The sequence below is a fragment of the Phodopus roborovskii genome, unplaced genomic scaffold (assembly GCF_943737965.1).
Source record: "Phodopus roborovskii unplaced genomic scaffold, PHOROB, whole genome shotgun sequence".
NCBI lineage: Eukaryota > Metazoa > Chordata > Mammalia > Rodentia > Cricetidae > Phodopus > Phodopus roborovskii.
Genome location: NW_026126407.1, coordinates 11893332 through 11906584, shown reverse-complemented (window position 1 = coordinate 11906584; position 13253 = coordinate 11893332). Strand labels below are relative to the sequence as shown.

General features: G+C 48.1%; 1 protein-coding gene across 2 annotated transcripts; it reads left to right on the top strand.

The window, feature by feature from the left end:
• Nucleotides 1-860: 860 nt before the first annotated feature.
• On the top strand, nt 861-12148 carry Tp53 (tumor protein p53). Of its 2 annotated transcripts, none has more exons than XM_051180252.1 (11): nt 861-1028; nt 6646-6747; nt 7032-7053; nt 7150-7425; nt 8182-8365; nt 8447-8559; nt 9022-9131; nt 9325-9461; nt 9548-9621; nt 10673-10779; nt 11358-12148. In XM_051180252.1, the coding sequence occupies exons 2-11, from the start codon at nt 6674-6676 to the stop codon at nt 11437-11439; spliced, it is 1179 nt and encodes a 392-aa protein (XP_051036209.1). In that variant the 5' UTR covers nt 861-1028; nt 6646-6673; the 3' UTR covers nt 11440-12148. The 2 variants fall into 2 exon arrangements, with proteins under 2 accessions (XP_051036209.1, XP_051036210.1); XM_051180253.1 differs by having other exon boundaries at nt 11281-12148.
• The last annotated feature ends 1105 nt before the right edge of the window (nt 12149-13253 follow it).

The following is a 13253-nucleotide window of genomic DNA, read 5'->3' as shown; positions in this document are numbered from 1 at the left end:
TCCCCCTACCGTCCGCTGGGGTAATTCTTAAACTATCATCCCTCCCTGGCCTGCAGAGGGCGCTTAATTTCTACAGTCTTGCCCCTCTTGACTATCGTTTTGAGTCAGGCAATCTCAAAGATTTCCTTTCTCCCTCTTTATCTTCCCTTTCTTCATTCTCCTTTCCTGCCCATCCCATCGACCTCCCTTCCCCCTCCCTCCCTTCTTTCTTTAAACATTTATTTTCATGTTCTCACTTCCTACCCAGCAGTGTACGAAGAACTGGAAAAAAGTTCGTAAATTCTCTATCCCCATAAAATTGTCGTTGCTGTGCAATTGAAGGCTGTGAAAACAATCTTCACGGATAGTGATAAGGACTGTGCAGGAAATTAAAGAAAATGGTGTGCTATGAAGTATCTTGGAAAACACGTTATATTGAAATATTAAGAAAAGCCTTTCTAAGGTGACATTTTAGCTGGTAAGAAAAAAACAAAAAAACAAAAAAAAAAAAAAAAAAACAGCTGCCCGTGTTGGCTCATCCTTCCTTGTACGTGGGAGGCTAAAGCTGTTGGATTGCCGCAGTTCGAGCCCAGCCTGGCTATAAAGACCTTGTTTCAAAAAGCCAAAAAGAAGACGGTTCTATCTATACAGCTAGATAGGAAAGAGCAGTGTTCAGCGCTCTCCCGAAACGGTTGCCACCAATTTTGTGCTTACAGCTCCATCTTAGAGTACTTTTCACAAAGCGTTCTTGTGGATAGCAACAACGCAGAGAGAATCCTGACTGCAACTGCCCCTCCCTTCCATTTCTTGCCCTCCACCCACAGAATGACTTGCCCTTACTTGTCATGGCGAATATCCAGCTTTGTGCCAGCAGTCTCGCGAGGAATGCTGGGATAGGGACTTTCCCCTCCCATGTGCTCCTACTGACTAAAAGTTTTGTGCTGGAGTCTACCATCCTGGCTGCAGGTAGCTATTGGTATCAGGGGGCACCTGGCGTCCGGGTCCGGAACCTACTTCCCAGCAGGGTCACACGCACCCCTGAAGACCTGGTAAGTCACTGAGTGAGCCTGATGAGTCCTCTCTGAATCACCAGCTCTCGGTTCGCATAATATGAGGCTAGAGAGAATCGTGGGGTTTTGGGGGTGGGGCAGTGGAGGTACTCAGGTTGGACGAGATGGGGGAATGGAAACTTGGCGGGCGAGATGAACAGGAATGCAATGTTGAATATGATGTAGATAATGGTGATGCTAGGACCAACCAGCCAAACACCTGAGAAATACATAAAGAATTTGGGGACCACTGAGACGGCGGTTTTCTCTCGTCACCCAATATATGCACTTATCGACTCGCTGCTGGCTGGTGGAAGCCCTAGAAATAACATGCACAAAGCACTGTGATGTGGGATCTTTCAAGATTCACAGTTTAAGACTTTAGAGCCCATAGCATCCTAATGAAATCTCGGGCTCCATTCCTTAATTAAATCGGGGTGATCCGGGAAGCTTTTCTGCTAAGGTCCCGCAACTTCCGGACCTTTGTTCCTGGAGTGAATTTTTTTCCCCCAGCCGCACCCCAACCCTGCTAGCCGAAGAAAAATTGTCAGTCTCGCCAGTGAGAATTGTTTACGTTCGTGGCCCGACCGAATTGTCTCGGTCTGAAAGGCCCGCCGACCCTGTTATTGTTTGCATTTCTGCCGCCTGCAGGAGCATTTCCGGTTTCTTTTTTTCGGAGCAGCTCACCGCTCACTCGACAAGAGGGGAGTAGAAACGAGTAAAAATGTATTCCTGGCTGGTACTGGTGCTTGAGGAGGGAAACTGCTACCCTCGATCATCGCATTTTCCTGGATTACTTGGTTATTACTTTTGCAAAGGAGGTGTTTATTTAATAGAGTGTGAAGATAAGTCATTTGCTCGTGCCGGAAAAACAAATTACCGAGTATCCGGTCTTGGGGTGAGCCATTCCCTCGCAGAACGCATTCCTCACGTCCTGAAAGCGGAAGGGGAGGGTCTTGGTCAGGGGCGCCGGGAGGTCCTAAGTGCAGCCGACCAGTGTAGGACGGTTCTAGGGAGAGGTGGCCAGACTGCCAGGATGTATGTATTCCCTGGTACTCCCTGCTCTTGGATCTTCCATCTGTAGAGTGGGTCCTTGTATTGCAGTTGCTTGTCGAGCACCAGACATAGTGCATGTCTTTTTTGTTTTTTTGGTAAAAGTAGTGTTTCCACACAGCACTTGAGAAGGGGGAGTGCATGTCTTTCGGTCCCTCTGAAGGTTTAGTGATTTTAGTCTAAAGAATAAGTGAATAATAGGTAGGAAAAAAGTTTCTTTTTCGTGGCTTCAGGTAAACTCAGAGGAAGACTAGAAATTCAAGTTTACAGAGAAGTACACAAATGACTGCCCTTGAAGTTTTAGACCTGAAGGGAACACAAGGAGGTGAAGGTTAGTCCACACGGTCCCAGTAGTCCAGGATCGTTTTGTTATGCTGATAACCCCCCACCCAGCCCCTGTAATCTCTTGACTGGGCTTGACTTCAGAATCTCCAGGATGTAAAAAGATCCCAATCTAAAGCAAAACAGGGTGCCCTGCCCCCTGATTACAAATGGAGATATATGTAAATTCTGTTCACCTTTTTACAAAAAGACAACTTTGAGAGCATCCTTTATTTACAAAGTTCTTCAGTGTCTCTGAATAATTTAGTGCCAGAGATTGGAGTGGAGGATGGGTACTCTGTCTCAAAAAGAGGAGCTGAATGTGTTGATACTCACTCAGCACAGACACAGGACTACATTACATGCTGGCAGCAGTTTGGAAGCAAGAGGATCTCAAGTTCCAGACACAGGGAGTTCAAGATCAGCCTGAGCAGTACAAAACACTTGAGAAGTAGGAACTGAAGTTCAAGTTCAGAGTGCAGAAATTAGCATATGTTAGCAAATCAGACCTAAGGGGATGAAAGGGTCACTGCAGGCTGTAGTTCTAGAACTCCCAGGGTGCAGAGGCAAGAGGATTGCCAGGAGTTGAAAATCATCCTGGGCTACATGACAAGACCTCCTTGTCTCAGGGAGGAAAAAAGAGCTGGAGATATATGTGGTCCAGTATTTCACCTAACATACTGAAGCCCTGAGTTTAAACCCCAGAACCATAAAAACAAAGGATAAATCAATCCATTTTGACCAAATGTGATTTGTTGAAGGACTGCTATATTGGAATCAAATAGTAATCTTTGTTATTCCTGTTAAAGTTCTGTGAGCCCTTCAACAAGAGATAGGGTGTGGGACAAGCCTTACTGCAAACTAAGTGCCTAGAGTCGAGCACTATGGCAGCTAAGGCCAGTCAGCAATGCACCAAGACTGTCTCGGCAGAATAAATTCCAAGAGCAATATATTCCAAGGTGCTAAAGTGGTCACTCACTAGAGAAAGTCACTTTGACTCCTTCCAGACCTAAACAAGGTTGGTAAATGTTTAGGAGGGAAGGTAACAGCAGACACCTATCTTTACGTTGTGTTGGTTTGGTTTTGGGTTGTTCCTTTGTTTTGTTGCTTATTTTTTGTCTTTGGCTGGTAGAATGAACCAAGTATCTTAGTCTTAGTGCAGGAGAGAGTTACACACGGCTGTTTGAAAATTTACCAAACAAATACTTAACATTCTCTCTTGTTTCCACATTTTAGTTATATAAACAATGTATGAACACTCTCTACCCCCACCCTCTTGTTTAATGAAGCTAAAGCCTTCTCTGGTGGTCAGACATAGTCTCAGGAACAGAGTTCCTTGTCTTGCTGGACAGTGGTGGTGCACGACTTTAATCCCAGCACTCGGGAGGCAGAGGCAGGCAGATATTTGTGAGTTTGAAGCCAGCCAGGACTACAGAGCAAGTTCTAAAGCAATACAGAGAAACCCTGTCTCAAAAAAAAAAACAACAACAAAAAAAAAAAACCACCTAAACCAAATGCAAATTTTAGGACAACAAAGGTTGCACAGAGAAACCCTGTCTTGAAAAACAAGGAAGGAAGGAGACTCCTAACACAGATGTAGAGGCTCACACCTAAAATCTCAACACTTACGAAATTGCAGCAGATGAATTGCCATGTAGCCAGGCTACAGAGACTGTCTCAAATAAAAAACAAAAGTAAATAAAAAATAATGGTCTGCTTGTATTATTCAGCTGGTGTGTGTGTGTGTACGAGTTTGTGGGGTGATTGGTCTTGGTAGCAAGTGCCTTTTCCAGTCATAGACCCATGCATTTTCTGATTTATATGAAGTATTTTGCATTTTTTGCCCAGTAGGTTTCTGAAGCATTTTTTGAAAGACATTTTTATTTGTGCATTCCCTACCAATGGATTCCATTGTGATTTCTCCTAGCTCCATGTCCAGAGTAATGCTGACAGTGCTTTTTGGTGCAAACCTCCTGCTGTACACTTCTAGGAAGTGTACCTCAAAGTGGTTTTGCTGAGTAGTGAGATGTGTGCTTTATTTAAGCTATCCCAGACTCTGCCTTGTTACTTTTTAGAACCAACAATATGTCACCGCCCTTTTTTTTTCCAGTGGTGGGAGTTGAACCCAGGGCCGCGAACATAGTAAGCAAGAACTCTGCTACCCAGCTACCCAGCCAGTTCCAGAAGATTTTTATATTAAACTCTGAATGAAACATTAGAATTTTGTTCGGAGTAGGGTGTGGCTTCCAACTTCCCTGGCTCCCTTCCTTTGGTGGCGGTGGCGCTAGTGGTGGTTGTTTGCTTTGGTTTGGTAGGTCGGAAAGTTGCCATAGACAAGCGGTGGGTCCTTGTGGCCTTCCTGCCTCGGCCTTCTGAATTCAGGGATGGCAGGTGTCAGTACAAGCTTGAAAATCCTGGATAAGTGCTGTAATTCCCTTAACACTTCCTCCATCTGTCATTGGCTACCTGCCTAGCTTTCTCAGAGGATCAAGTGAGCCGAGCCCCAGAAAGTAGCACAGGCGTCTTCCAGGTTTATTTCCTTCCCACCCAACATTTGCCTAAGCATCCGGCCTCCCTGACCATTTGGCAACAGTCCTGGCTGTCCTGGAACTCGATTTTTAGACCAGACTGGCCTTAAACTCACAGAGATCCGTATACCTCTGCCTCCAGAGTGCTGGTAGTAAAGGCGTGCGCCGCCGCCACCAGGTGGCAACTGCTCTTTTTAAGGAAACACTGAAAACATAATTACTATTAGTGACTTGGGTGATAGAGCAGGGAGACCTCCTGCGTCTACGTGGCGATCTCCAAGGAAGACTGAGACGTTTGGCGACCACCCAGTACATGCATATCACAGAGTTCCCTGGCAAGGTGAATTTGCATTAATGGGGAGCAGTTAATAGCACAGACACCCCACTAGCTCACAGAACAAATGAGGCAGGTCATATTAACGTTGCTGGGCTCTTGCGCTGTGTCAGGTACTTTCTCCATTTACATGTGTGCACACATGTCTCCATTTATATGTGTATGTGTGTGTGTGCATGTGGTACTGGGGGGGGGGGTGAGGGAGTGCTGAACCCAGGGCTTCACAAGCTCGTAAATAGTCTACGTCTGAGCTCCACCTCAGGCCAAATCTCAAGTAAATGAAATGACCAACATGTAGCCGTTTCAGATAGGTGGGATCAAGTGTCTGCAGTTTTAGTTATTAATCTGAAGAGGCGCTGGGCCTCCCTCACCCTTTTCCATGGCTTCCTTGGAACTCAGAATGAAGGGGTCCTTTGCCTTCACTGACTGCAGGGAAGCTATGCAGAGTGAGCCTGTGTTGACCTGGGTTTCGGGAGCCATCTTTGATAAAAGCTCACTCAACTGCCTTCTGTGTGTCCTTTTCAGGCCACCAGTCAAGACAAATAAGATAAGCCATATGAAGAGATTTCTCAAAACCCTAAATAAATGAGGAGGAAGTAATCAGTATTAACAGCCGTGGTCCTGGAGGGGATGAGTGATGTCCCAGGGGGCTAACACCTGAATTTAATCCCCAGAACCCACACTGTGGAAGGGGAAACCTAAAATCTACAAGTGGTCGTCTGATCTCCACACTCATGACTTGGCACATACACAAGTTCACTTACAACAAATAACTAAATGTTTACATGAGGACATAATTTTTCTGTTTTTTAAAGCTGTCCTAGTGGGGCCACTTGAAAGCTGGTCTGGGAGGAAGTGAAATAATAGATAATAGCTACATGGCCACATACCTTAACGCTGCGAAGACCATGATGGAATGGCTGGATGGAGACTAGCTGGTACGGTTGAGCATTCCTGAGGAGCTATAGCACACAAGAGAAAGAAGAGCCTGCCTCATAGCCATAGGGAGAATAGAAACAGGAACCTCTCTTCTAGAAGGAACCAGCAGAGAGGGCTGTGGGGACCTGTCCCGAGGGAACAGGTGGGGCACTGATGGTCATCCTTGGGGATTTACCACGAAGAGGGTTTGAAACATGCAGCCCTGTGTGAGATGAGTGATGGGGGAGTCAGGAAGGTGCCCTCCTCCAAAGGGGAAGGGTAGAGTTGTGGGGGTGGGAAGCGCCTCTGTGGCTACCTTTCCCTTAAGATGGTATATGGTTAGAGGCTCTGCTAAGAGGCAGACAACCTGAGGAAAGACAGAAGAGCTGCCCAATTCCTGCTCCCCCCAGAAGTGGTGCCTCACAGACTGTCTCACATCCGGTTCTCACTTTTCTCCTCACAGAAGCCTGGCTGACTTCTCGGGTGCTGCCATGGACGAGTCGCAGTCAGATCTCAGCATCGAGCTCCCTCTAAGTCAGGAGACATTTTCAGACCTGTGGAAACTGTGAGTGCACTTATGGGGCCCCTAAGGTGCCGCTCGCGCACACGCGCACACACTGTATACATCCTCCCCCAATCCAAACACCCTATCTGATAACAAAGGCCTATGAGAAGCTAAAACAAGGTATAGTGATGGGTGTGGGTGTCTTGAATCGCTGTATTTGGGAGGTAGAGGCAGGGGAATCCAAAGTTTGAGATCATCTTCAACTACATAGCAAGTTCGAGGGCAGCCTGGCTTAAGTGATCAGTAGTGCTAACTCTGCTCTCCGCTCTTGTCTTGTTTTGCAGACTTCCTCCAAACAATGTTCTGGTAAGGACCAGGGCACAAAGGGACTGAGGGTTTGGTGGCTGCTCTGGTAGGAGACTGGGAACACAGCTTTGAGTTTCTTCTTTGGTCGTTCCGTAGCCCACCTTGCCGTCATCGGATTCCATTGAAGAACTGTTCCTGTCTGAGATGTCTGAGAATGTCGCAGACTGGTTAGAAGACCCAAGTGAGACGCTCCAAAGGGCAGCAACAGCAGCAGAGGACCCTGTAACCGAGACTCCTGCACCAGTGGCCCCGGCACCAGCCACCCCCTGGCCCCTTTCATCTTCCGTCCCGTCCTATAAAACCTACCACGGCCACTATGGTTTCCGTCTGGGCTTCCTGCAGTCGGGGACAGCCAAATCTGTCACGTGCACGGTCAGTGGCTCAGAGATGTTGACTTTCACGTGACCTTTCAATGTCTGTTTTTTCTGTCTAGGTTTTGGGGTTCCTCTTTAGCCAATGGACTTTGATGTATGTCGCAGAGTTTAATTTCCCCCTGAACTTTTGCCTTTTATCCTTCTGTTCTCTGCATCTCTCCAGGGGACATAGAACTTTCTTTCCTCACATTCCTTTCTTGGCTTTTGAAAATAATCTTCTGAAGCCAGGCTCAGTGGCATATGAATGATGTGGTCCCAGCTGTTTGGGAGGTTGAGGCAGGATTGCTTAAGGCCAGCCTGGGCAGCATAACAAGACCTGACTCTCAAAAAACAAAACAAAACAAAAATAGAGCTCAGTGGGGTGACATACACCTATAACTTCAGCACTGGGGAGCCTAGGCAAAGGTTCAAGGCCTCCCCTCTCAAGGAAAAAAGGGAGAGACCAATGCAGGCTTTTAATCCCAGCACTTGGGAGGCAGGGGCGGGTAGATCTCTGAGTTCAAGGACACCCTCCTGGTTTACAGAGACAGCCAAAGCTATGTAGAGAAACCCTGTCTCGAAAAAAAACACAAGAGAAAAAGAAAGGAAAAAAATTAAGCCTTCTGTTGTGTAGCTCCCAATTCTGTCATTGCTGGCTGCGCATTCCCACGATGCTTGGCATCCAGATGCTGGTGTTTTTCTCAGATTCCCGCTCTGACCCTGGTTCACTAGTTGGCTTGCCCCCTGACCTTCCATTGTTTCTTCTCTTTTACAGTACTCCCCTTCCCTCAATAAGCTATTCTGCCAGCTGGCAAAAACATGCCCTGTGCAGCTGTGGGTCAACGCCACACCTCCACCTGGCACCCGTGTCCGTGCCATGGCCATCTACAAGAAGTCACAATACATGACCGAAGTTGTAAGACGCTGCCCTCACCATGAGCGGTCCTCCGAAAGCGATGGTTAGCACTGTGGCCTGGCTGTGGGATTAGAACTAGTTGCTTATGGTCTCCCCAGCCTCTGACATTCCTGATTGCTCTTAGGTTTGGCTCCTCCTCAGCATCTTATCCGAGTGGAAGGAAATTTGCATGCCGAATACCTGGACGACAGGCAGACTTTTCGGCACAGTGTGGTGGTACCATATGAGCCACCTGAGGTCTGTTCTTTTGGTTTGGTTTGAAGACAGAGTTTGATTTGCTCTACCCCAGACTAATTTTGACCTTGCAGCAACTCTCCTGCCTCAGGCTTATAGGTGTGAACCACTGTGCCCAGCCTGAGGTTTGCTTTAACAAGAGGATCTGGGGGTGGGGGGAGCCAGAGGTGATTGTCACTGGCCACTCAGGTGGGAGGTAGAGAGGCTGAGTCCTGTCCCCTTATCACTGTGCTTAGAATGCAACCCAGAGCCTCACACATGCTAAACAAGTGTTGCTCCCTATCTCCAGCCCATTGCCTCTCATCTAGCACCCTGCTTCTCCGGGAGGTGTGCAGAACCGGCGGGATATCCCTACTCTATAACTAAAACTGAGACTTTCTAGGGGCTATAGACCTTCCTGATTGCTATAGGGTCCCTGTGGTGGGATTGGGAGTGGCTTCACTTGGGTCCTATGTCCTCCCCCAGGTTGGCTCTGACTGTACCACCATCCACTACAACTACATGTGTAATAGCTCCTGCATGGGGGGCATGAACCGGCGGCCTATCCTTACCATCATCACACTAGAAGACCCCAGGTAGGGGTCTTGTCAACTTAGCATGTTCCTCCCCAGCCTCTGTCTGCTCCATGGTTCCACCCACAATCACATGCCTGGCCCTTTTTAGCTCTTGCCATATTTGCATAAATGAAGTCTTTGGTTTACTAACAACTAACATTTGGAATAGGAATAGCTTTCTTACTGTCTGTGCTTTCCTTCTCATCCCCGGTAGTGGGAACCTGCTGGGACGGAACAGCTTTGAGGTTCGTGTTTGTGCCTGTCCTGGGAGAGACCGCCGTACAGAGGAAAAAAATTTCCAAAAAAAGGGAGAACCTTGCCCAGAGCTGCCCCCAAAGAGTGCTAAACGAGGTAAGCAGGCAGGGCAAAGAAGGTGGAGGAGGAGGTCCAGCGTCACCCCAGATTTACTCTCTTACCTCTGCTTTCCTTTTTCACAGCATTGCCTGCCAACACAAGCTCCTCTCCCCAGCCAAAGAGAAAAACACTTGATGGAGAATATTTCACCCTGAAGGTATCAAGGTTGGGAGAGTCGCATATCGAAGATAGGATGTGTCCGCTATTGCCTTTATTGATGTCTCTTCCATGTATCAAGCTAGTACTATTGCCAGGTTAAAGTTCTAAGTTCACAAAACACAGCTTTCAGCTGCTTTGTCTCTGCCTGTGGCATTGGTGTCCGCTCACGCTCAGTGGGCAGCGAGTGCCTCAGAGACAGCTGCTCTTGGTTATAACGAACTTGAGAACACCAACTTAGACCGTAATACAGGTGCTCTCCTACATAAAATGGGAACATGTCCCAGCAAACTCATAAGTTAAAAATGCCATTTGTCAAAAAATGTGTGTGGAGCCAGGCGTGGCTGACAGACACATATCCTCAGAACTGAGGAAGGTTGCTACAAATTGAAGCTTGCAAGAAAAAATAATTAAAAAGAGGGCATTTGGGCTGGTGAGATTGCTCAGTGGTTAAGAGCCACTGGCTGCTCTTCCAGAGGTTCTGAGTTCAATTCTAGCAACCACTTGGTGGCTCACAACCCTCTGTAATAAGATCTGGTGCCCTCTTCTGGCCCTCAGGAACACATACAAAATACTGTATACATATAAATAAATCTTTAAAAAAAAAAAAAAGAGGGCATTTGGGTTGAGGGACAAAGCTGTTTCAGAATACTTGCCTAGCATGCACCAGGCCCTGGGTGGGATCCCGGTGGCAGGCATGGTGCATTTAACCCACCTAACCTACCTGACTCCAGCTCAGCGACATAGTGCATCTCCCAGACTGAATTTCACCTCATGGTCAGCATGTGCTGTTGAGAGCTGTGGTGGCTTGCTGTCTCTCACCAGCATCAGCAGAGCTTCCTACTATGTTATTGATAACTGAAAAAGACCCAAATTTGATAAACACTTGCTACTGAATGCCTGTTCCTTTTACACTATCATAAACCCCCCCCCCAATTGTAAGTCATGCCATCTTAAGTTAGAGACCAGCTTTGAGAAGGAAAGTTGTTAAAAGCACCAAAGTGGTTCTGTGACTTTGTCCAGTGCTCCTGTCCCCTCTGCCCTTATTGCAGATCCGCGGTCATGAACGCTTCAGGATGTTCCAAGAGCTGAATGAGGCCTTGGAATTGAAGGATGCTCAGGCTTCAAAGGGGTCAGAGGACAGTGATGCTCACTCCAGGTGAGTGGCCTGGGGCAGCTCCCAGCTGTGGTACCCCTACCCAGACCTTTCTCCAACTCTGACTTGTGGCAGAAGCCAGGAGACCCATTCGGCTTGATGAGTGACTTTGGGGTTCTGAGGTTAATCTACCCTGCCAAGTGCTGATAGGCCCTGTGAGGTCTGCTTATCCCCCACTTCAGCCTTGGTTTCCTCATAAAGTGGGGTGAGGGACCACAAGGTATGGTGTCACAATCTTGTAATCTCTTCAGTAAGGAAGGCAGAGGCAGGAAGATACTGGAAGTTCGAAGCCTTCACCAAATAAATAAATGTTTGTTTGCTTGTTTGAAGGCTTCATATATATAATTCCAGGCCAGCTAGAGCTATGTAGCAAGCCCTGTCTCAGGTGATGGAGGCTGCAGGGGAGATAAACTGATTTGCAGAAGTACTTCAACGCTTTCTGTGAATACGCCTACCCATGGTAGAGACCATCTTAAATTCCCTTTTTTCCAGCTTCCGTCCTAGAGCCTTCCAGACTTGATCAAGGAGAAAAGCCCGACTGCTGGCCCCTATCACACCATCTCTTCCCTGTCTTCCTACAGCTACCTGAAGTCCAAGAAGGGCCCGTCTGCCTCCCGTCTTAAAAAACCAATGATCAAGAGAGAGGGGCCTGACTCAGACTGACTTCCTTCCTCTGCCTCCTGTCCCCCATCAGCAGCCACCCACCCCCCTCCTTTCCCACCATTTTGTCACTGGGTGCTTGAACTCCGGCTTGGGTTGATCTGTCATCTCTGGTGTCTGGGGAGGGTGGTGAGCTACACCAGCTCCCTCTGCTTTTAGGATTCTGACTCCCGAGGAGAGGAAGAAAATCCTCAATAGGAATTTGCAATTGGCCTGTGCCATGGTGAGGCCCCGCCCAATTCTCTAAGAAAGCCATCTGAGTTTACTTTCTCCTGACTTGAATAGCTGTAAAATGCAAATGAGCATACCTGCCTCTCAGGGTTTGTTGTGATACTTATCCCCTCCATACCTTTTATTACCTGTGGCCTGGACCCAGCCCCCTCTACAACAGGGGTGCTGGTTCCTGGCCCCTGTTGGAGGAATGGGTTGGTAGTTGCCAGGTCTCTGCTGGCCCAGCGAAATCTTATCCCGACACTTGTTGGACCCTGGCACCTAAAATGAAATTTCACCCCACCCTACACCCTGTAAGATTCTATCTTGGGCTCTCATAGGGTCCATATCCACCACGACCCATTTTCTTTCCACCTTGCGCTCAGGATCAGTTTATTTGAACTCTGCCTTTCTGCATTTATCATCCCCCTCCCTTTTTATACCATACCCCCTTTTATATACCGATTTCTTATTTTACAATAAAATTTTGTTATCACTTGTACGTTTTTTTGAGGGTTTGACACCAGCCTAGGCTGCCTGGGCCCCCCCAGGTTACAGGGATGGATTTGGGCGGCTGCCATCTGAGTCCAGACAGTGTTGGAGTCAGGGATGGAGTTCTGGGGTTCCAGGAGAGGAACAAAGCTGGGGACTGGGTCAGTCTGTGGGCTGCATGACAACAAGGGAGAGGGGTGACTCCATTCATAACTTGGGAACCAACTGTCCCTCCTCCCTCCTGCCAGGGCTGGCGCGGTCTTCACCCACCCCTACTTCTAGTATTGGGCAGCTGCTGTCCTCCCAGCAGCCTCTCACAGAGGATTATGGGATTTAAATGTCTGATTTAGCAAACCTGAGCCTCTGGAGTGGCCATCTGCTCCCCAGGGAAGGATTGGGGTGCCTGGGTTCCACGGGGAAGGGGGTGGCTGCTCCTAGATGAAGAGGCCAGTGGGAGCCTTGCCAGCTGGGGTCCCAGGAAACTGGGGGCAGTTAAGGTGAGGTTTGGGGCCTTCCCAGCATGCCCACATCCTGGGCCTGGGGCCAAGCAATGGAATGAATTGAAGCTTTGCACTTTGCCAGGAAATCCTTTGAAAGGGCTTCTTGGGGTAGGAGGAGAGTCAGAGTTGGGGAGCCCAACACCCTCTTACCCACTCTGTCCTTGGGGCTGCTGGCTCCCAGGGAGGGGGGCTAGGCCAAGCTCTCCCCATAGCCTGCTGTTTCCTGAGCCAATGCCAGTAGGGAGAGCCAGTTGGTGAGCATGTGGCTTGGCCTTGTCTCTTGGTAATGGAGAAAGAGGCACTGAGGTCCAGAGGAGCTTTGGGGCCACTGTCCTCTGCCTGTCAACCAGGTTTGATGCCAGTGGGAGTCCTTCGCTTGCTGAGGGGTCCTATATAGCTTGGAAGGGGCAGCTTCCTTTCCTACTTCATGACCCCTTTTTTATTGGTGGGTACCCAATGTTCACACAACAAAGGACAGTCATCTTTTCACTTTTAGTTTTGTGTGTATGTGTGATACCAGTCAAACCCAAAACTTGGTTGGTTGGCTTTTTTGAATGTTAGTTTTGCTGCTTCCTTGAAACTGGCTTTCTCTGTAGTCTTGACTGCCCTGGAACT

Bases quoted from the DNA above. Each gene is read 5' to 3' on its own strand.
- Tp53 (XM_051180252.1), top strand. From the start codon at position 6,674: ATGGACGAGTCGCAGTCAGATCTCAGCATCGAGCTCCCTCTAAGTCAG. The intron at 6,748-7,031 runs GTGAGTGCACTT...CTTGTTTTGCAG, and splicing joins TTTTCAGACCTGTGGAAACT to ACTTCCTCCAAACAATGTTC. The intron at 7,054-7,149 runs GTAAGGACCAGG...GTCGTTCCGTAG, and splicing joins TTCCTCCAAACAATGTTCTG to CCCACCTTGCCGTCATCGGA.